The sequence below is a fragment of the Cicer arietinum genome, chromosome 6 (genome assembly GCF_000331145.2).
Source record: "Cicer arietinum cultivar CDC Frontier isolate Library 1 chromosome 6, Cicar.CDCFrontier_v2.0, whole genome shotgun sequence".
In the NCBI taxonomy this organism is placed as follows: Eukaryota; Viridiplantae; Streptophyta; class Magnoliopsida; order Fabales; family Fabaceae; genus Cicer; species Cicer arietinum.
In genome coordinates, this window is record NC_021165.2 from 31,616,884 (window position 1) to 31,642,173 (window position 25,290).

At 30.1% G+C, this 25,290-nt stretch overlaps 1 protein-coding gene across 1 annotated transcript; it reads right to left on the reverse strand.

Annotated features, from left to right (window-relative positions):
• Positions 1-2,672: 2,672 nt before the first annotated feature.
• Positions 2,673-12,290, reverse strand: LOC101501846 (protein NRT1/ PTR FAMILY 5.7-like). The gene is made up of 4 exons (XM_012717718.3): positions 12,073-12,290; positions 7,284-7,501; positions 3,881-4,428; positions 2,673-3,610 (listed from the first exon to the last, which is right to left on the reverse strand). The coding sequence occupies exons 1-4, from the start codon at positions 12,212-12,214 to the stop codon at positions 2,797-2,799; spliced, it is 1,722 nt and encodes a 573-aa protein (XP_012573172.1). The 5' UTR covers positions 12,215-12,290; the 3' UTR covers positions 2,673-2,796.
• Between the last annotated feature and the right edge of the window lie 13,000 nt (positions 12,291-25,290).

A 25,290-nucleotide genomic window follows, 5' to 3' on the forward strand; every position in this document is an offset into this window, starting at 1 on the left:
TTAAGTGTTATGTTTTGGAATTTGGTGATAACATGTTGGATTGCTATACCATTTTGAAACCCATGATGTTGTATTAATTGTGTTATAAATGTTAAGTGTTATGTTTTGGAATTTGGTGATAACATGTTGGATTGCTATACCATTTTGAAACCCATGATGTTGTATTAATTGTGTTATAAATGTTAAGTGTTATGTTTTGGAATTTGGTGATAACATGTTGGATTGCAATACCATTTTGAATCCCATGATGTTGTATTAATTGTGTTATAAATGTTAAGTGTTATGTTTTGGAATTTGGTGATAACATGTTGGATTGCTATACCATTTTGAAACCCATGATGTTGTATTAATTGTGTTATAAATGTTAAGTGTTATGTTTTGGAATTTGGTGATAACATGTTGGATTGCTATACCATTTTGAAACCCATGATGTTGTATTAATTGTGTTATAAATGTTAAGTGTTATGTTTTGGAATTTGGTGATAACATGTTGGATTGCTATACCATTTTGAACCCATGATGTTGTATTAATTGTGTTATAAATGTTAAGTGTTATGTTTTGGAATTTGGTGATAACATGTTGGATTGCTATACCATTTTGAAACCCATGATGTTGTATTGATTGTGTTATAAATGTTAAGTGTTATGTTTTGGAATTTGGTGATAACATGTTGGATTGCTATACCATTTTGAAACCCATGATGTTGTATTAATTGTGTTATAAATGTTAAGTGTTATGTTTTGGAATTTGGTGATAACATGTTTGCTTGCAATACTATTTCGAAACTAATGATGTTGTAGCGATTGCGTTATCAGTGCTAAGTGTTAGGATTTGAGATTATGTATGAATGTGATTGAGTTAGTTATGAATTTTTGGAAAAATGATGAGGGAAATCGATTTCCCAATCGATTGGATGAGTTGCAGGAAGTTCACTATTTTAACCTAATCGATTTGCCAATCGATTGTATAAATATATCTTTCAAAATCTTTTAAGAAATCGATTTGGAAATCGATTGGCAGAGAGGCAGGAACTCAGCAAAACTGCCAAAATCGATTTGGAAATCGATTTGGCAACACAGGGACTCATCAAAACTGACAAAATCGACTTAGAAATCGATTTGGTCATGCAGAAACTCAGCAGAACTGACCAAATCGATTTGGCAATCGATTGGCTCAGCAAAAGTCCTTATTTTGAGTTAGATAATCGATTACTCAATTGATTTATCAATGCTTTGGTCAGTTATGTATTACTTGATGGTTTGAGAACTTCATTTTTAATTGGCAAGTATTGTATGAACTTTTCGCATATTGAAAATCCTGTTAAGGTGCATGCTTAGTTGAAAAGTTATTTTGAGCATTTAAAAACTTATATGCTATGTGTTAACTGTTATTTTTCGGTTGGTGACCCTTTACAATTATTGTGGAATTCTGGGCTTTGCCCTCAGATGAGAGTCAGGACGGTCCTACCGGTTCGTACCCTACGGACGGGAATGGAGATGGGAGCGCTTGACTGCAGTTACGATAGGAGGATCCCACGGGGCGCGTGGAGATCACTCAGGGTGTATAGTTTTTGGTAGGATGATCAGATTAGGTTGATGTATAGGGACTAGGCGTCCTTCTTTTTGGGTTGGAGTATTTTTAATTTGGAAAACTGTACTTATACTAATATTGTCAGTTTGACATCTTATTTGAATGGGTTCCATGTACCATTTGTTGTTGTGTAAATGTTTTGGATTTATATTTGGAGAAACTTTTCCGCTGCTTGTAAATTATAATGACTCAATTATTTATCCTTAGGCATTTCTTTATTTATTTCTCTGTTTTAGTTTAATTACTTTTAAAAAAAAAATATACCCTCACTTTAAAAAACGGGGTGTTACAGGAGTAATGACTACTCATAAAAAAAAGCTACTCCTAAAAATACTAATAATAATTAATGAACGAAAATGTATAATTTAATAAATAAAAGTAAAGCAAAATAATAAGATATATACAATCTTTGTTTTATTTATTGCATAGAAGATATATACTTCCTCCATAAAAATAGTAAGTAAAAATTAGTCAAAAAATTTAATTTATTTTGTTTAGAATTTAAATCAAATATACATCTACTTTCTTTCATTGATTGTTGTTTATATTTTATTACATAATTGTAATTTTTTGTTGAAAAGAAGAGGTAAAAAAAGTATTAAAAAAATCATCTTTTTCATTTGTAGCATTCTTTATGTAAATATAAATTATGGTAATATTTATCATATATTTTAAGAAAAAACAAAATTTTCTCTCGTTACCAAATTTTAACCCCCTTTCCATCGCTAATAGAAAAAAAATCAAAATTAAATAACACATTGATGTTATATTTTTTATTTTATTTATATTATTGTTGTGATATTGTTAAGATGAGATGCAAGTATATGATTGGTCACTATAATGTATTCATAACCCTAGTCCTACAAAAAAGAGACGATTTGCCCGAAAATGAGATAAAATTATAGAATATGTGGTACATTTTGATATGGTAATATCCGTAATTTTCGTCATAAATTATATAAAACTTATAAACAGATAAACATTAAAGCAATTGACAGCATCCTATAATTATCCTTTAAAATTCAAAGCAAATTTATTAATAAGCATTTATCAAATGTATAAATTGTATGACTTTCTAGTACATGAAAACATATAATTTAATCCATTACATAAAACTTTAGTCTTCAAGTAATGTATAACTAAATTAAGAAGTAATTTAAACCATTCCTTTTGCTCCACCATCATTACTTTTCCCTTCACAATAATCATCCTTTAACATTCTTATAAGTATACTTTTGAGCAAATAAGGTAAAAATGACCACATTCACTGTAGCTATAATTGCTAATAACCAATAAAATTTGTCCAATCTACTAGTATTCAAATCCTTACCAAACCAACTTTTCCCACTTTTACTTGTCACATGATCAACAATTGTTATCAATAAATTACTTAGAAAACTTGAAGCTCCAATCACACTAAGGTAAAGTCCTATTCCCAAGCTTCTCATTGAGTCAGGAACTTGGTCATAGAAATATTCTTGCAAACCAACAAGAGTGAATCCATCACCAAAACCAATAATTAGAAATTGTGGAACAATCCAAAAAACACTCATTGAAAGTGACCCTTTTGATGGATTCATCTCAACAACGTGAAGCCTTTTTCTTTCTACAAAAGCAGCTACTATCATTGTAACAATTGAGAAAAGCATTCCAAAACCAATCCTTTGAAGGATGCTCATCCCTCTTTCATTTCCAGTTATCCTTCTTAAAATTGGTACAAAGATTTTATCATAAAGGGCTATAGAAATCATCATACTAATAGCAGCAATAGCATAAGTTGAAGATGCTGGAATCTCAAAACCATTTGCTATCTTTCTATCCATTATATTACTTTGTTTGATAAAGAAAGTGCCTGGTAGTGAAGCACAAACTCCAAATGGTAAAGTAAGTATCCAAATGGGAAGCATGTTGACAATAAGTTTCAGCTCTTCAACTCTAGTCACTGTTGCAAGTTTCCAAGGACTTTGTTCTTTTGTCAAGTTTCCTTCATTTTCAACAATTGCTGCCTTGTCAAAAAATCTAAAAAAAAAAATGTATTATTATTTAATTTTTGATTGATTTATATTCACTAAAAATTACTTTTGTTTAAAAAATTTAAATCACATATGTAGTCATACTACGATCATTAATATTAAAAAGAATTATGGTCAACTGCAGCTGTGATCATTGATTACAATGAAAATGACCACAATTGAAACATTGATTGTGACTACATACTACTCATGTTTTAGTATATTATTTTTTTGAATTTCAATAATGGTAAGTTAAAAAAATTCCTAAAATACTTACTTGAGTTGGTTGGTGTGAGCCAAGAGTTTTCCATTGTTACCCTCAGACGTAGAAACTTCATACAATTGAGTTGGATTAGAAGGATATGGAAGTTTTCTTTTGGAAATTGCAGCAATAAGAACTTGCATCATTGGAATAAAAGGGCTCTTACTTGGTTTCCTATATCTATAAAATTTCCTTCCTATCAAAAATATAAGAAATGAGAAAGCCATGACACAAATAACAATGATATCAGCAACTCCCCAATTCACATGATCTTGTACATAAACAACGACGGTTACTCCAAGAATAAGTCCACTACAAAGACCAAAATTCCACCAATTGAAAAAAGACATTTTTTGCATTCTTTCTTCAACATGATCATCATCAAATTGATCGGCTCCAAAACTCTCCAAAGAAGGTTTATGTCCTCCAGTTCCTATAGATATTAAATATATGGCTAGGAAGAAGAACACCTCATGTATCTTCCTTGGTTCAATGCACATATTTGCATGTTCACATGGCCTTAAGCTTGGTAAGAACCATGACAAAGTAAGTAGAATCAAACCCTGTTTTATTGTTTTTCCACCACAAAACAAGTGATATCATTATTAATAAACTAACAAAATTCAAAGCAATAAGTATTGAATTTCTTTAAAATGTCACTACGCCAAAAATGACATTTTATAGCGCTTATTAAATACAAGGGCTGTTATAGGGTCATATAGGGTCACATAGCGCTTGCACATAATGCTTACAACTATTTTACAGCGCTTTTTGTAAAAGCGCTGTAAATTGAAGCGCTCTCCCATAGTTTTTACAGCGCTTTAAACACAAGCGCTGTAAAATGTAGCGCTCCCACCTTATGTTACATGGCTTTTAAAGCACTTTTTGTGAAAGCACTATAAAATACATGCACTTTCATATAATTAAATAACCTATTAGAGCGCTTTTTATACAAGCGCTGTAAAAGACTTGTGCTTTAAATAAAAATCATTCACTCTAAATAAATAAAAACAAATTTAAAACAAATTTAATATGTTGTTCTAACCCTACGAACCCTCACAACCACATGAAATTGATTCAATTGATGATGGTTTATATCTTAGAGATGATCATGATGAGGGAATTTGGATTAATCCATCGTTTCGTATCGTTAATGGACAAACAAATGTGAATCCCACCAGGAAAAGAAGAAGGGCATCTTAATGTGTTTAATTGTTTTATATATAAGCCATATAATCTGAACTGAGTTCATGTAATTTTATTGTTTGATCTGCCAGAATTGAGCATTTTAGTATTTAGCTTGAACTATATTTGATTTTCTGCTTATATTTAACTTGATCTTAGTGTTTTATACTAAGTTCATGTAATTTAAGTGTTTGACCTGCCATAACTGATTTTCTGCTTATATTGAACTTGAAAAAACTTTGTTTGAGTTCTGAGAATTTTTCTTAAACTTTAACTGATCATCCCAATATGATCTGATCATATAATTTAGCATTGATATATATATATATATATATATAACTAATTATTTGGAAGAAAAAACAAATCCAAATATAGGTATTTTACTAATTATTTGTTTTATACTAAGTTAAGAGGTCTTTTAAAGCGCTTGTTGAAAAAGCGCTGTAATAGGCTTTTAAAAAATAAAATAAGGAGGTCTTTTACTGAAAGAGCGCTGTAATAGGCTTTTAAAAAATAAAATAAGGAGGTCTTTTACAGCGCTCATTGAAAAAGCGTTGTAATAGACTTTTAAAAAATAAGTTTAGGAGGTCTTTTACAGCGCTTTTGTCAATAAGCGCTATAAAAGCCTTTAAAAATATAAGGAGGTCACAAAGCTTTGTTTTATACTAAGTTAAGAGGTATTTTAAAGCGCTTGTTGAAAAAGCGCTGTAATAGGCTTTTAAAAAATAAGTTAAGGAGGTCTTTTACAGTGCTTTTTCAAAGAGCGCTGTAATAGGCTTTTAAAAAATAAGTTAAGGAGGTCTTTTTACAACGCTCTTTCAAAGAGCGCTGTAATAGGCTTTAAAAAAATAATTTAAGGAGGTCTTTTACAGCGCTCTTTCAAAGAGCGTTGTAATAGGCTATTAAAAATTAAGTTAAGGAGGTATTTTACAGCGCTCTTTCTAAGAGCGTTGTAATAGACTTTTAAAAAATAAGTTAAGGAGGTCTTTTATAGTGCTCTTTCAAAAAACGCTGTAATAGACTTTTAAAAACTAAGTTAAGGAGGTCTTTTACATCGCTCTTTCAATGAGCGTTGTAATAGGGTTTTATATATAACAGTAAACCGCTTTAATTTCTTCTTCATTTCGTAAACTTCACTACGCTTCAGAGTCCTCCTCCTCTTCATTGTCCTTCTCATTGCGAACCCTACTGTCCATACGAACCATATTGCCAACCATCTCCATTGCGAACCATCTCCATCTTTGTTACTATCTCTACCAACTCTCATTCAAATACTATCCATAAACCGCTTCAGCTTTCTTTTCAATACATAAACTTCATACGCTTGTTTCCTCCTCCTCTTCATTCTCCTTCTCATTGCGAACCCTACAACAATATTGCCTTGTTACTAACCCTCATTACGTAAACTTCATACGCTTGTTTCCTCTTCATTCTCCTTGTCATTGCGAACTATCTTTGTTTCTGCGAACCCTACTCTCTTACGAACCGTTCGTATTTCTGCACCGTAACTCTATTGTACTTCTGTTTTTCAGGTATTGTATTTATTAGTTTTTTGTTTCACTAAAATACATGTTGAACTTATACTGCTATCAATGCACAAATATTTATTGACTTATATGTTTTAGTTTATAGTGCTCTCGTCAAACTAACAACATCGAATGTGGGTACTATATATTGCGATTCATGAATGAGATTGTTGATATGAATCAAACTATAATTCCAGAAACAGTACGGTATTTTCATTATTTGATTTTCATATATAAACTATGTATATATTTGATTCTAACTTATTTATATTCAATTTTATATTGTACAGTACTTTGACAATTCCAGTCCAACATACTCTGAAAGAGATCTAATTGAAATAAAGGAAGACTGGTGTCAGTATCTGATTGAAATAAAAATTATTTGATTTGTTGGGAAATGAAAATATATCTAACTATTTTATAGCGCTTTTTTATTTTATAAAGCGTTGTTGTATCTTTTTACAGCGTTGGATGCTACATCGCTTATTTGTTTGAAAAAGCGCTGTAAATAGCTTAAAAAAAGCTCTGTAAAATAGGTTTTTCGCGTAATGTGTTAACAATTTTACCAAAGCATCAAATATTAGTTATTTAGCTGAATAGTGTTAGTTTAGTGGTAGAAGTTTGACTTTATAACTTCAAATAACTGAATTCAAAATATACATAGAACTGTTGTAAAAAGAAAGCTAAAAAAGTGTGATTGAGATTACCATGAGATAAATAATGCATGATGCAATGACAGTGTTGTAGCGACCCAAGTATGAATCAGCTATGAATCCTCCAAAGAGTGGCATCAAAGTGGTGACTCCAGACCAATAGTTCACATTCTTAACAGCTGTCTTAAGGTCTTGATGCATAATCTTTGTGAGATAAATGATTAAGCTAGTTGCTATTCCAAAGTAGCTTAACCTCTCACTAAACTCAATCCCTGTAAACAAGGGTAAAACAATCAAGTGTTTAGTAAAAAGATTACATTTTTGAAATATATGAGCTCATAATTTTGTTAGAAACATGTTTATTGTAATTGATGAATACAAAGCTAGAACTATAATTTGAAAGACCTCATAAGTGAATGTTACTATTTTCCTCTATTGTGAAATGGATTATCCTCATCAACATAGTTTCTATCAATTTGAATGGATGAGTACGGCTTTTTAAAATAAAAGAATTGAGTTGTTCAATTAATTTAATGACCTATGTTATGTTTTTTTTTTGTCATATAAGAGATGGTAAATTCACGGTAATTAATCCACACAACTGCGAAATTTCAAATTTGAATTCCTCCGACTTAACAATATGAATATTTGTCAGTTAAACTACAACTTAAAGACAATGACATATGCTGTTATTAAACAACACATGAGACTCTTGAAAATATGAAAATGAATTCATTACATTTTAATCGTCTGTTGTCTAATTTTAGAAAGAATGAAATAGGTGAAGTTTTAAAAATATGAATGTTATTTTATCTCATTCTAGTCTACTCTATTACATTATAAGTTATACCACCGATCTAAAGCTACTCAAAAAAATGTGAGGTAAACTATCACTCATATATTTTACCACTACATTCAACCCATTTGAGTTGTAAAAAAAATAAAAAAATCAACTCATGTGAGAAACATGCATTATTATTCTATAAAGATGCATAATCTTCGACCACTTGTTTAAATACAATACATAAACACATCATGTTTTTAAAGAAAACAAATTTTGAATTGAAATTCAACCATGAACCGTTTTATTTTAATAATAATTTCTTTAAATAATAATACTCTTACTTCATTAAATATAATTTATTCTATTAACAAAATACACCCAGCAATATTTATCTACTAAGCTTACTCTCATTGTTAAGCTTACTCTCATTGTTGTAACAATCAAACCTTATAAGAGTCAAACCGACGATTTGATAAACTTGAACAAAATCAATTCAAACTAATTTCTATTAGTTCAGGTGTCGGTTTCGGATGATTTATAATTCTTAAATTAAGAATCAAATTAAACTATTATATTTTATTATTGTTTTCTTTATTTTACACTGTATTAGTGATGTTAACTTAAAAGATATGTTGTATACATATGTTTTTTTAATTATTATACATAATTTTTTTTATTGTAGCTTATAAATAATAACTAATTAACTTAACAGTATAGAAAACTTATAGTGTTTGAAAAAGAATATTTGTTTTATAGATTTTTTAAAATAAATTCCTTTATATTTTCAAAATTTCAATCCAATTGAAGCACTATGGAAGTTATGAAAAGTTATCTCCATCTTGGAAACCTTTATATCTTGAAATAACTTTTCTCAACCGTCTAACACAAATATGAAATATGGGTATACTCATTTTCAGTTCATATATTCTCGAAAATATGATTTCTAAGACTTGAAATAAACCTCTCTTAGCAGGGCAGCCTTGGGCCTTGCAAGCATTAATAGCACATGCCTGGCCAATAGGTAAAAGCTTCAAATTTTTTTATTTTTTATAATATAATAAAATAAGGTGAATTTTTTTTATAAAATATAATTTTAATTCCTATAAAATTATAAATTGTTTAGTTTAGTTTCTAAATTTTTTTTATTCACTTTTAGTCTATATTTTGATTTTTTAGAGATTGAAAATATCATTTTTTTTTACAAAACAAAAAAACAAAAAAATAGAGATTAAAAGTGAATAAAATTTTTTGTAAGAACTAAAAAATTGATAATTTTTTATGCTAAAATTTATTTTACTCATTTTTTAATTATTAAAATTATATATTTTTTAAATGAGATTCAATTTTAAGATTAAAATTAGACCTAAAAAACATCTAAGACTCCTTAGTTACTAGTGGAAGAACTATATATTTTTTTTTATAAATAAATATTATTAAATTAATAATTAGAGTAAAACATTGGTTCTTGAATATTTGATATTATGGAAATTTAACCGTAACCATTAGTTACTGCTCTGTTAGTTGGTTTAATAATAAATATAACTCTGAGTCCCTTTTATTATTCTCTACCTTTTCCTACCTTTCTCTTTATATCTTTTTATATTTTGTTTTTTCTCTCATGATTCTCTCTCCATTCTAAACATCACACTCTCCTATTTTATCACAAAATTTGTCTAAAATTACTCTATCTTTAACAAGCCAAAGGTAGAAAATCTAAATGCCCTAATATTCAATTATTTGACCATTTCATTAAAAAATTGTACAAATACAAGAGAATAATAATTTTAACTACAATTGATATATTTAATATTATGGAGTGGGTGAATAACTTAACTTATTTGAACTAAAACCTTAATTTTAATTACAATTATTAATAGTGAATATTATATATATATATATATATTATATTTACTATTATCATAAATATTAAATGACATATATACTATTATCATTAATATTTCTTTGGAAATTTAAAGTGTCAATTATTTTAATTTTCTTTTAAATAGATCAATTATTGTGAAATATAGACATTCCTAATTTCATGAGTAATTTTTGGTAAATTTTGAAATGTCATGATCAAATTTAAGAAACATTATTTTGGTTTTGGTAGTTTCACCGAAAAACATAAAGATCAAAGTGATAGTTGGAAATTAAAAGTTGATTTGGTAATTACACCGAAAAACATAAAGATCAAGGTGATAAAGTTGTAATGAGTTGAATTCTATCTAATTAAACTAACAACTAATTGTTAAATTTTTCCATTAAAAAAAAATTTCTTTTGAATAACTTGATTGATTTAGATTTTTTTCTTTACGTTTTTTTTTATTAAAAGTTTTGTTTTTACTCAATATAGCATATTTGATCGGAAATATTATTATGCAAAATGTATTGTTTACATATGTAAAAAGTTGATGAATTAATCACATCACTACAAAACAATATATATCACTTTTAAAAATAAGTTTGAATTCAATAAAAATAAAAATTAAGGACTTCTGAACAAATATTGGGGAGAAACTCTTTTTTTATAATATATAGAATGTCCAAAGACCATAAAAATGGTTACATTGTAATTAAACCAGAGAGTAGAGACTCCCAATAAACTGCAACGATTTTTTTGTTCTCTAATGATTGCTATGTAACTAAACTTGTAATGATACTAATTGTAAATGTAAAAGAAAGTTGAGTCAGCAAAATGGCAACAACAGATTTGTTATAACTGAAAGAACATATTTCAAAAAAATAAACAAACTGAAAGGAAAATATTTAAAATGTGGTGAATATATAATAGACTTAATTGTAGTTTTGATCTCTTTACGGAATTTTAGTCCTCTCATTTTATCTCTTTTTAGTTTTGGTCCCCAAACAGAATTTTAGTCTAAAATTTGATTAAATTTCATATAATTTTTACATTTATTTAAGTCACATTATGCCTTAAGATCTCGTAGTGCAACAATTGTACTTGAAACCTATGATTATAGACAGTATAGTGCGACTTTAAAAGATGACGCTTCAACAAATTTTAGACAAAAATTATGTGGATCAAAACTGGATAGAAATAAAATAGGGGATTACTTTCATGATTCAGATAAGACAAGAGAACCAAGACTGCAATTAAACCTATATAATAAGTTTGTTATTACTAAAATTATGGCAAAGTCTCTCAAGTTCTCCCTCTTTTTGTTTTGACCCTTTCTTTCTTTTTCTCTTTTTATTTTTTTAGGTTTAATTGCAGTTTTGGTCACTCTATTTTAGCTGAATCACGAAAGTAGTCCCCCATTTTGTTTCTCCCCAGTTTTGGTCCCCAAACAGAATTTTTGTCCAAAATTTGATGAAATTTCATTTTTAAAAGCCGTACACCATTTATGGTCATAGATTTCAGGTACAATTGTTGCAAATGAGATTTTGAGGCATTGTGTGACTTAAATAAATGCAAAAACAAAATTATATGAAATTTCATCAAGTTTTAGACCAAAATTCTGTTTGGAGGACCAAAATTGGAGAGAAATAAAATAGGGGGACTACTTTCACGATTCAACTAAGATAAGGGAACCAAAACTGCAATTACGCTTATTTATTTATTTATTATTGACTCTTTCTTTCTCCAATAATTTCTCTATTTTGTTCCTCACATATTCCCTTCCTACTACGCTATCCAAGATTGTTTACCTTACTACACTCATCATTATTAAAATGATTTGCAGAGATATTCCACTCTCCATATATATCAAGTTTATTGTATGACATAAGCAACACATCCACGATCTATAGAACTTCATAGAAATTTAATATAAATAAATTTATTAAAAGGAGATAATGAACATGTTCTTATATGTATCTAAACAAATATCAAAATTAACCTAGAATGCAATTTATAGTTTTAAATTGGAGTTGCAGCTGTTACATAGCAAATCTTCGTAGAAAAATGCGTGTAAATATTGTTTAAATTGCAGATGTAATGTTGTTTCATAAGCTTTAAAATCCGCAATTAAAACCATGTTACCGTTATGATTATATATGTATATGAATTTTAGGCAGCAAAATGCAAGTAATTCTTACCTATAATGAAGAAAGCTGCTTTCCAAGAACCAGTTGAGGATCGAAGAGGAATTCTTCCTTTATAATCTAATGAAGAATCATGAACATATTTCATCTCATCATCAATCTCCCCTGTTTTTGCATCAATTATGTTTATCTCCATCTCACAATGCCAACCAAGTATTGCTAGTTTTTACTTTTATCTTTAAGGAAAGTATTGCTGGCTAGAAGCTGCTAGTAGAATGAATACAAGCTGAAGTGAAATGAACCACCTTATATTGACAAACAAATTATTTAATTAATTATTTTTTCCATGTGATTTAATTAACTATTTAAGGGACTAAAAAAGCTTAGTGAATACTATGAACCCTATAAGTTAAAATAATATTCATTGTACCAAAAAAATAGTTTAGATAACATTTCTTTTAGCCTTAGACAACGTTTGTAAGTGTCGTGTACTTCAACATTATTAAATATTTAAACTTTTCCTTTATTAAAAAGGATAAGCCTTGTCATAGGATACCTATTACAGTATTTTAAATATAACAACGTTTTTTTCATAAAAAGTGTTATCAAAGACTACAACAACATTTTTATGTAAATAATATTGTCAAAGAATTCTATTTAATGTTTTTTGTTGTTGTAGAAAACATTAGATTTAATTGCAATTTTACTCCTTTTATTTTAGCTGAATCACGAAAATAGTATTCGATTTTATTTTTTTAAAGTTTTGGTCCCCCGAACACAATCTTAATTCAAAACTTGATGAAGTGTCATTGATGTGTCAAAAGAAATGATGTGGAAATTTCATGTGGATTAATTACATTTTATTATTATATAAAACACATTTTTTTATTTTATTATATCAATTACATAAACATAAAATAAAATAAAATAAAAAAAGACACATTCATATTCTAATTCTAAGAAGGAGATGGAATGGAATTAGGGATTAGAATATGAATGTCTCTTTTCTTATGTTTTATAATTAAATAATATAATAAAATAGGAAATGTGTTTTTAAAAATAGGAAATGTGTTTTATAAATTAATAATAATATAAAATATAATTAATTCACATGAAATATTCCACATCATCTTTTTTTACACATCATTAATAAAATGATATTTCATCAAATTTTGGATTAAGATTTTGTTTGGGGGACAAATAAAATAGGAGGACTATTTTTGTGATTTAACTAAAATAGAAGGATAAAAACTGCAATTAAGCCAAAATACTTTTATAGATTATCTTTAATAACACTTTTTACATAAAAGCTTAAAAAACACTATTAAAAGTAACCTTTCACAACATTTTTTTTCTTAATAAAGAACACTATTATAGTAAACTTTGAAAGTGGATTTTTTTTTAAAGAACACTATTATAATTGAAAGTGGATTTTTTTTAAAGAACACTATTATAGTAAACTTTAAAAGTGAATTTTTTTTAAAGAACACTATTATAGTAAATTTTGAAAGTGGACTTTTTCTAAAGAACACTATTATAGTAAACTTTGAAAATGGATTTTTTTTAGGAACCATTGATAAAGATGCTATTGCATTTCTATATTTTTGTTACCTTTTTTTTTCTTTTGTAGGTTCATTATAAAATATCTCAAAATAGATATATACTTAATCGACTTCAACTATACTCAAAAGTTACTCTTAAATATTATATTAAATAGGCTTAAAAGATCTTAAAGAAATCCAAATACTTTGAATATAAATTTGCTTGCATACCATATGATTTAAGTATGAAACTTTTCAAAAACACTGATAAAGGTGTTAGACAAACTGAATATGCGAGCATCATTGGTAGTTTTCAGATATGCTACTGATTGTACTAGATCTAGTATTGTCTACGTCGTAGGACTATTGTGCAGGTTTACCAGTAGACCTAGTATGGAACATTGACATGCTATCGAGAAACTCACGAGATACCTTAAAAGGACCATGAGTCTCAAATTACATTATCAAATATTTCCTGTTGTTCTTGAAGGATACATTAATGTTGATTGGAGCACTTTACCAGATGACTCAAAAGCAACATTTGTTATATATTTACCATAGCCGGTCGAGCTTTATTTTGGAAATATAAGAAATAGACGATATTGACTCAGTCCACTATGAAGTCTGAAATGATAGCATTAGCTACCACTAGTGAAGAAGCAATGTGGTTGAGATGCTTGCTAGTTGAGATCCATTTATGGGAAAAACATATCAATTGTGTTGATCTGCTGTGATAGTACTGTGACTATTGTAAAGATTGAGAATCGTTATTGCAACGGTAAAAGACGACATATATGTCATAAGCACAACATAGTTAGAAAGTTACTTTCTAAGTGAGATGTAATAGAGAGAAAGTCCTAAATACATCCAAAATGATGAGACTATTGCCTATAGTTTCACTCATGATGGTAACCCGACCTAAAAGATTGGAGATCCCAAGAATAATTATGTTCAATGGGTAATGATAAGTCGTGAAGTGATATGAGATGAACATGCTATTGTAAATTAGGGAAACATGATTCCTAAAGTGATGAAATGATGAGGTAATAGAAACTCTTAATGAGGTTTATACTCTATGTGGAGTGGAGTGCCTATTTACAGAAGTACCATTGATAGACTCACCTATGTGAATGTGAAAGTGAGACCGCTTCTTGTGGAATATTGAGGCAAAATTCCTATAACGTTCACTATAATGGGATAGACGCGCATAACCATTAATTCACGGGCTTTTGAGAATACATCCTATGAAAAGGTTGTGTCTGGAAAAGGTTATGTGTGGGTTTAATATTGAGTTCAAGACTACGAGCCCCTTTTGTTGAATCTTAATCTCACTTACTATGTAAAAGTTCAAGTTAGGAGACACATCTATTTATGTACAATCTTATAGAAGCATTTGACTCTATTTCAGAAATATTTTTTTAAAAATTCAAGTGGATTGTTGGAAATAAGATGAAACTTAGAGCTAATATTGTGTGAATTGAAAAAAATAAATAAGTCCCAAATATATGGGATATCAAACGTTAGTAGTGCTTATAAAGTTGATGTATTATATGTTGTACCAAACAAAAACAAAACAAAATAAAAATAAACAATAATAATAATAATTAATATTTATTATTAATAACTTTGTGCATTTTTATTTATTTTGAATATTGACACTTTTTACACGTTTTTTCCATCCACACATTCAATAATAGTTGATTTGTGGGGCGGTTGATCAAAGAGAGAGTAGGCAACATTTTATGCTCATATTCGTTGCAGAACTCTCTTATAAAGAGAAAATCGCTCTCAGATTAAAAACACCCGAAAAACTATGTTTCATCTCAAACATTCTTTATGTTTCATAATTGAGTGGTCATAGTACCAAGTGACCTTAATCGCCATAGACGGTGTAATTCTAGAATAGTTTTATCCTAAAGACTTCGTAGTTGATAGTCTATCTTGCAACTCAATCCAATGATATCATCGGTTGCTGAATGTAGTATTTAAACAATTTTTTGAAACTAAAAAACAAAAAGATCTTAATAGATTCGGGGGGAAATTTTGAAATTATAAGGTTTTTGAAAAGGAGAGAGAGAGAGAGAGAGAGAGAGAGAGAGAGAGAGAGAGAGAGAGAGAGAGAGAGAGAGAGAGAGAGAGAGAGAGAGAGAGAGAGAGAGAGAGAGAGAGAGAGAGAGAGAGAGAGAGAGAGAGAGAGAGAGAGAGAGAGAGAGAGAGAGAGAGAGAGAGAGAGAGAGAAAGGCAAGAAAGAAAAGGAAAGAAAAATGCGTACCGGGAGAAGAAGGTGGATTGTGACAGAGAGTTTCAGAGACTTAAAATTTCAACTGTGTGATTGTAATGGTTCAGCATAAGAATACAAACTAATGCGAATGAGAGAGAATCATCGTGAGAGAAAATGAATAGGCGATAACAATTGAACAATAGTGCATGAGGGTTTCAACAAAGGTTTTTAAGTTCACAATGTTTGATGGTTTCTTGGTTTGTGTGAATTTAGGCAAGAAGAAAACGAGAGAAAAAAAAAAAAAGAGATAATAAAGAAGATATAAAAGAAGACGAGAGAGAGCTGCGTGTCAATTGGTTTCTTGGTTCTTATGTTCGTGTGAATTTGAAATTTTACTTTTTATTTTTTGTATTTTTATAATAGACAGCTATTTTGTTAAAAGCGCTTTTATTGTTATAGAATTTGTTTACTTTTTCTTTATTAGATTAAATAACATTTGTAAAAAAAAAAAAAGTATTGTCAACGTTTTTAATATAAGCATTGTCTAACAATAAGTGCTGTCTATTTATTTATCAAACATACTAACATAGAGATGATTTGACTTGGACCGTCTATCTTAGGCGCGACACTTGCTGAAATTACAAGAATTACTAGAAAAATATTGCCCGTTTTACCTCACGGAGATTAAGAGAACCATGACCATTTTTGGTTTTGTTTATAATTTCTTTTTTCTAAAATCGACTATGACCTTTACTCAAGAAAAAAATTGAAGATATACTCTAACTCAAATTAGAGATTCTAGACAAGATGATCATATCAATCATTTGTTGACATGTCACGGGCCACATAATATTGTTAAGAGTTAGCTCAATATCAAATTGACGAAAAAATAAAATTGTGTAACTTAAGTAAGGAATTAAACTTATATAACTAAGAAAATAACTGTGGTAAGTTGTTTGTCGTATAAGTTTAGACTTTATTGAATTTGGAAAGATTCAGTAAGTTGGTTGACTAAAAGACCCCATAAGAAACTCAATTCTACTATCAACTCCAACACTTAGTCTCCTCGTGCATATAAATCTATTGAAATTATAAAATAATTCTTCTATGAACAATACTAGTAAGATATATTTGATCAAAATTCATAAGAATCCCACTATATTGATATGAATCTCACAATTAAATAACGTATTTTAAAAAATCTATGTTGCTAACATTTATCTTGTATTATTATTTTATAAATAATATATTTAGATTATAAAATCAAATTGTTTCATATTTTTTATTTTTGAAAAAATTTGAAACATATTTATTTTTTTAATTATTCAGAATTTCAGATTTTTATAAAAATAAAATTTTCAAAATACAATAATGTCCCGGATTTAGAAAAATAGAAAAAATCAAGATATAAATGTAGAGATTCAATGTCGAGTAGATGAGTTAAAAAAGTAATATGTGTGGCAGTAATCAAGAACCAGAATTTACCAATTGTGTTGGACGACATTATAGGAGGTTCTTGCAAGTCTAATATCGTCTACAATTAGTATGACTAGATCAAAACGTATTTAATTTCTTCTTACCATACTCTTCCGTGAGTATCTTTCCTTTGATATTTTTCTTCTAACATTAGTCATTGTTATTTTCTCAACGATATACAACCTCATCAAATGATCAAATTAAGCATTAAGCATAGCCGATAACTTATTTATTATCTCACACTCCCTTATCTCATTCTTAAGAAATATAAGATCAAATATAAGAAATATAGTTAAGAATTATTAATATTTTAGATTTTATGTAAAAATATAAGTCAAAATTATTAAGTTATTTCTTTTTGTTAAACATTCAACTATTTTAGATTTTATATAAAATATAAGTTAAATTTATTAAATTGTTTCTTTTAATATTAAACATTCAAGTATTAATATTAAACATTTTGAATTAAATAAAAGATGTAATAGGATTAATAATATCATTAAATAATCAAAAACATAATTGACTTTTATCCACCAAGATTTGAAACTTTTGTGTCTTATAATAAGAATGACAAAAAAAATTAATATTTTTGTCCTGTTCCGTTGAATCTGAATCCGAGCCAATAAAAGGGATTGTGGTTAGCTTATGTTGGTGTTTGTTTGGGTATAGAGTTTCTTGGTGCTAATTATTTGTTTCTGGTGTGATTTCAAAGATTCATTACTATGAGCTATCCCTTGTAATGATTTAACTCTTCTGTCTCATTTTAAATATATTATTTGTCATTTTTGTTTTTTTTAAATTGTTTTTCATTTTATAATATTAATATCATTAATTATTTATTGTATTTCAATTCATCAAACTTCTTTATAAACCGCAATTAATAAAAGTATTTAAGTAAACAAAATTCATTTTATCATTGAAATCAACTCACTCGTTCGTTTCTTTTTTTAAATTATAGACAATTCAAACGAAACATTTAAAATAAGATTGATAGTCACTACTAGAAAAACAGGTTTTAGCGTCGACCACAAGCCGATGCTAATAGGCCAAAAGCCGACGCTAACGTTGATTTAGCGTCAGATTAGTGTCGATGTTGGGCCTAGGCAAAAACGGTCGAAGCTAATACATAGCATCAGCCAAACACCATCTGATGCTATATTAGCCTCAACCAGGCCTACGCTAAACCGACGCTATCAACAAAATTGAAGCATCCGACGCTAATTAAGTCAGTTGACACGTCAGCTGTGAAAAAATATTTGCGTCGGTCAGCTGATGCTAAAATCAACAAAATAGATAGCGTCGGCCCGATCGACGCTACAGTCAAAATAAAAGTCAATTTTATTTGTATATAGCGTCGGTCTGGCCGACGCTAGTGGTCAAACTTGAAAAGTCATGAAATTATTAGCGTCGGACAAAACCGACGCTACGTTTAAATTTATTTGGTGTTTTATTTTTATTTTTTCATCCCCTGCTTAATTTTATTTTTATAAAATAATTGATAGTTAAGAAACATTAAAAGTCATTGCATTGACAACATAACAAACCCACCATAGTATTAAATAACTTAACAAAGTATCATGTGTTCTAAAACAACAAAATAATAAAATAGTATCAAATAACAACTTTAACAAAGTTACTTAATACATAATTGTCAACCAATTACTACAAAAAGTGAGCATAAATATGACATTATGGTTCGTCCAGCGACAGGTCGTCGAAATTATGATCGTAATGAGGATGCAAAGGAGGATAACTCACAATAGATGATTCACCAGCTGATTGACGGTGCAAAGCGTCAATTTTATCTCCAAAAGATTGCTTTAATGCATCAAAATCATTCTCTAACTTCTTTGAACGCAACCTAGCCTCTTCGGCGACCTTGGTAGCCACTTGAGCTTGGGCCACTACATCCTAAGCAATTTTTTCAGCTCTAATTTTAGTTGCCCTCTCCGCTTCTAAAGACATCCCAATCATAGAATTAGAAGGATTATGGGAATGTTGTGTAAGCGATACACACCCATGTCAGACGTTAATAGACAAGTCTCATGTACCATAAACTCGACCATCAGTGCGACCCTTGCAGATTCAATCCATAACTTAAGTATTGTCCCTCCATCTACCTCTTTAGAACTTTCTTCACTTGTTTCGCCAAGTTGTGTTTGTACTTCCTCCAATTTTTTTTTAAATGTTCCCCGATAAATGGAATAAATTAACAACGTAATATATGATCAAATTTCTAAAATAAATTAAACAAACAAGTAAAGATATAGATAACATACTAACTTACACCAATACGTGTATACTAAAGGGATTGCTCTTCTAGGACACTTGGTGAAAATGAGATCATATTATTTTTTGGTTGATTTGTAATATAAAGAATTTGCATAAATAATTCACATAAATAAATAACATACATAGGTAGATTATGCGCGACTATCAACCCAAACGCCTTTTTCCTCTTATGGGTTGTCAAAAATAACTCATCTGGAAGTAAATCTCTTTGAAGATTATTGCTCTATAAATAAAATCAAGATTATTGGATCACAACTCAAAATTAGATATCACAATATTAAATTGTATTAATTTTAGGTAAATGTAAATTTAATACATATAAGCTCAATCGCAACATCAATATGAGCCTTGCGGCCTGAGGTGGGGACAGCCCCGCCTCTTGCTGAAGCTCGATTGGTCTTATTTTGGTTGGAGATGTTTTTGAATGATATACCTTCCCAATATGCTTGAAGAATAGTCCAAGCTTCCTCGCCTATCCAACTAGGTGGAGTCCCTTTCTTCCTCACCTTTGTAAGCATATCTGATAGTCTTTTAGTGGCCTTTTGTTCAAACAGACGTTTCACAATATCATTATGACAAAGATCTCGCGACACCTTCTCCTTAAGTAAGACCCCTTACATGCACCCCACTATTGATTGTCTTTTTATTAATGTTGTAGGCCTTAGTGTGAAACGTGTACCCGTTAACAAAGTAATGTTCCAAGATATTGCCATTGATGAAACGCCACGAGATAGTGCTATTATATCTTTGTTGGACACTTCATTTGCCTCGTTATTTACATATGCTTTCAGCCATATGGGAAACTCTACATGTATACGTTTAGATGTGTCTTCTTCATTGTTTGAGTAATTCTCCAAGAATATGTTGTCAACAATCACATAGTTCATAAGTAAATACGTATTATGGTTTCCATCAATATAATTTTCCATGCGTTATGATGAACGCTTACTCAAGATATGGTTTAATTTCATCACAATTAATCAAGACGTGTACTTGAGTAGATTTCCATTCGTTATATGTTAGATAATATGTTCCAGACTTCCCACTAGGTCGACCTCGTTTCAGCAAGATGGATAGTGAAGGTTGGAGATCATCACATTCTAAATGACGATTATTACTTAAATTTGTGGTTGGCAAAAAATTGAATGAATTGAAATAATGAGAACAAAAATAAGTTGTCTTGCGTTGTATATAGTCGGCACATATGGAGCCTTCAACCCTAACCTTTTTTGTCACTACCCGCTTTGAGACTCCTATACATCTACACATTTAATCATTAAATGTCTATTAAGCAAGTTATAATAAACATGTAATCTGTTAAAAAATCAACCACAACAGTTACCTTTCAAATGGATACATCCACTAGTAATGTACTGGACCACCTAACATTGCTTCATTGGCAATATGGATTGGTAGATGCTCCATTGAGTCGAAGAAACCTGGTGGAAAAATCCTTTCTAACTTGCATATGATAATTGGAATGTTATCATTCAACTTAACTAAGTCGTCCAACCTCAATGTATTGCAACAAAGAGCCTTGAAGAATCGACTTAGCTCAGTTAATGGTTTCCAAACAAATTCTTGCAAGGAATAAAATGCAATTGGGAGTAAACATTCCATGAAAACATGACAATCATGGCTCTTCATCCCATGTATCGTACCCTTCTCAACATCGGCACACCTAGCAAGGTTTGAATCATAGCCATAAGGCATTCTCAATTCCGTAAGCCATTTACAAACCAACTTGGCATCTGATGATGTCAAAGTGTAATTTATCTTTGGTTTACCCATCTTTCCGTTAGATAACACTTGCATCTCCAAGCCCCCGCGAAAGCATAATAAAGACAAGTATTTTCTCGCCTTTCCATTATCCTTTGTTTTACCTTTAATATTCATAGCAGTGTTAAATATATTATCGAAGACATTTTTCTCTATGTGCATCACGTCGAGGTTTTGCCTTAACAAGTTATCCTTCCAATATGGAAGATCCCAAAAAATACTTCGTTTTTTCCAATTATGACTCAGTCAATACCCGTTCAATTTCTTTTTCCAACCAATTTCAGTCACTTTTGAAAAATTACTCACCACCTCCGATATATTTTGCCCTATGTAAATGTAAGGTTGACCGTCTTTCTCATCCCTATTTTTTGAAATCCATCCCGGTACAAGTGAAGTCTAATAGTAGTTGCTGCAGATATCTTCATACACTTGCATTTTATACACGAACACCTTATCCCTCCCTCATATATACAAATCGGTTGTTTCAAAGCCCTCTTCACAAAATCTTTAACACCACTAACATACTCCTTTTTCAATCCGCGTTTATTTTCTTGTACCCTATTGTACATCTAAGTACGATCCATTTACTATAAGATCAAAACTTAACTTGTCAATCACTAAATAAGTTTGAAAAATAACTGAACCTAAATAAATTCATGAACCTATAAGTTTGAAAAATTATAGAGATAAATATACTCATGAACACAACAACATTTTCAATAAACTGAACCTAACAATTTTATCTAATATATCTGAGTCATATAGAATAAATTCCAAACTCATTAAACTTTATATTCATTACATTCTATCTAGTAACAATGAGAACAAAATTTCCAATTTATATCATGGCATCGGCAACTTAAAAGCCAAAAATCTAGGGAAAAATTATTAATATTCAAACAGAACAATGGTCAGAGTAACAGAGGTCGGAAATGGGTTTAATCAAAGTATTGTGGAGCTACTTGTTATGATCCAAAATAGCACATGAAGCATTGCACTAAAAGAAAATCATGTGAGGAAATGGGACAGGTGGCTTTAGATTCAATTATTCCAGGAGTCTATCAATAATTGTGCAGCTTTTGATCAAGTTATCATTCTGAAATCTCGTCCCTCTGTACCTTACTCTTGCTCTCTCTGTTCTGCTATTCTTCTGCAGAATTTATCCTTTATAAAGTTTTTCCTCTAAACGGCATAGTCCATATATTTTCTTTAGTCATAGTTATATTTAGCTAGTGTTTGGTTCTACGATTATAATATTTAATTTTGTAAAATTAATGTTAGTTAAAAGTGAGTTGAATGTAAAATAGTTTATTTGGATATATTCACGTAAAAAAATGATATATACAATAAATTTGATTCTCAATTTTACAATCAAATATTTCGAAAATCAATTTTACACCTATATAATCAATTTTGACTCTCAAAATTTAAACCAAGTATCCAGTAATCAATTGAATAAACCCTTACATATCTTCATATCCTCTAGCAACACCTATACCCTCGGTAACATCTTTTTGGCCTACAAATCGGTGAGATGTTCTGGTAACGAAATATTGTGGAAAAACAACACATTATGTAAGCCTGAGATTCTTTGATCAACGCAAATTGCTCCTACATTGAGGTGTTGGACTCAGATGGTGAATTTTGTGGTTAATACTATACAATTTTATTGTTATGTAGACATTGGTCAGGTTAGCCTGAGAGTATGTTTGGATGGAGCATTTTAATAAGGGAATGTAATTTTTTAGGGGAATTAAAATGATTTTCTTTTAGGTTTGTTCTTATTTTTATGTTTCTATTGACTAATCCTACAATGCTTGTCACTGTTAAATGATTCTACTACTGGCCAGGGAGAAGAATACAAATGGATTCTACTATTGTACTCCTACAATGCTAGGGCGAAGAATACAAATTGATTTGGCCAAACAAATACACAAATGAAATGCCATAAAACCTAAACGACTACACTGAGAGTGAGACAACGACACTTACATTGAGAATCGACCACAGACGAGTGGGAGATAGCGACACTGAACGACGACTCTGAGAGTGACGGTGACGGGTTCAAGAGGGTCACGGGTTTGAGAGGGGGACAAGTTTGATAGCTAGGGTACCGAGTGGGTGACGTGATGGAACCGTTGATGCGGCAGCGATATTCACGACGTTGAGAGGGTTGAGAATCGGTGATGGGTTCCAAATGTAGGGTTCATAGTGATGATGACGAAGTGTGAGATAAGGGCTCACCAATATGTTATTAATTTTACGATTTGAGGGCTCAATCTGATTTAACAAATAATATTAAAAAAATTAAAAATAAACTAGCGTCGGCCTTTTCGACGCTGTTGGATTTTGATCCTTTGATTCCTAATCTTGACATAATTAATAATTCAACAATGTTCATACAATACATGATAAATCTAATATTTGAATTGAGCAAGATTTCAGGAACAACAATCAAATCCTACACACTTGGAACAGGTTGCTTGAAACACAAGAAATCAACAAAAGTTGACTTTTGACTAAAGCAAATCGATTGGGAAATCGATTTCATAACAAAGGTGTAAGGAAACACAACTGTTTGTGTTGGTATAATCGATTGGGCAATCGACTGACTGAATTAGAAATTGAAAATGCACAAGTCAGTGGCACCCCAGTTTTGAGGGTAATCGATTGACAAATCGATTATACAATTCACAAAGTAAACCTGATTGAAATAAATCGATTGGGTAATCGATTGGATAAGTGACAGTGGAAACCCAGTTTTAAGGGTAATCGATTGGCAAATCGATTACTTAAAAATCACTTGCAAAATAACTTTTCCTGTGACATACAAATCGATTGGCACGTCGATTAGTATCAAAATAGCTGAGTCACTGACTTAAACTCAATCGATTGGCAAATCGATTAGACTGGTTTATCACTTTCCGAAATCGCTTGGTAAATCGATTGGGTTATATAGTTTCAAGATTCAAGAAAAACAAGACACCCGATAATCCATTGGCAAATCGATTAGACTGGTTTATCACTTTCCGAAATCGCTTGGTAAATCGATTGGGTTATATAGTTTCAAGATTCAAGAAAAACAAGACACCCGATAATCCATTGGCAAATCGATTAGACTGGTTTATCACTTTCCGAAATCGCTTGGTAAATCGATTGATTAATGTGTTTTTCAGAAACTATATAAACTGTCTTCAATCTGTCTTTCAATAACATGAATGATAATAACAATGATATCAATCTGAAATATACATTGAATATTCTTGATACACAATAACACTTGGTTAATACATTGAGATTACTTTTTCAGATCAAATAGAAAAAGAGGATTATCAACAATCAAAAAGATAGCTGGAAAAGTGATCTTGAAAGACAAGGATTCTCATAAACAAATCTTTGATATCCAGAATTGTGAGAAGCCATTTTGACCAAGATTGAAGACTACTTTTTGTTCTTTCTGTATTCTGTTTGTAATAATTCTTTGAAACAAAAACAAAGCGAGAAAATCCAGCTAGAAACTGGTGACTACTTTCTTGGGTGAGAGTGCTCAACAAGAAAGAGTTGTACTTTGATTCTGTGATAGGTTGCTGAGTATCTACAAGGATCAGAGGGTGATCAATAGGAAAGAGATCATTAAGAAAGAGAGGTTTCGGGGAGGAAACTGGCCAATCTGTAATTGATTCTTTCTATTGGAGAAGAAAATCTGAAATCCGTTTGGATTTGCAGGACTGGATGTAGGTTGTCAAGTGGACAACTGAACCAGTATAAATCCTTGGTGCAATCTTCTCTAACCCTTATCTCCTATGATTTACGATCTTGATATATCTGTATATGTGATTAAAATTAGATGCATGTTAAACATATTCTGTAATAAGTAATATTGTTTAATCTGATAATTTGACTGGTATGCATCTTGATTAATCTTATATCAATCTAATAAAACTTGCTAATCTTGTATGCCAC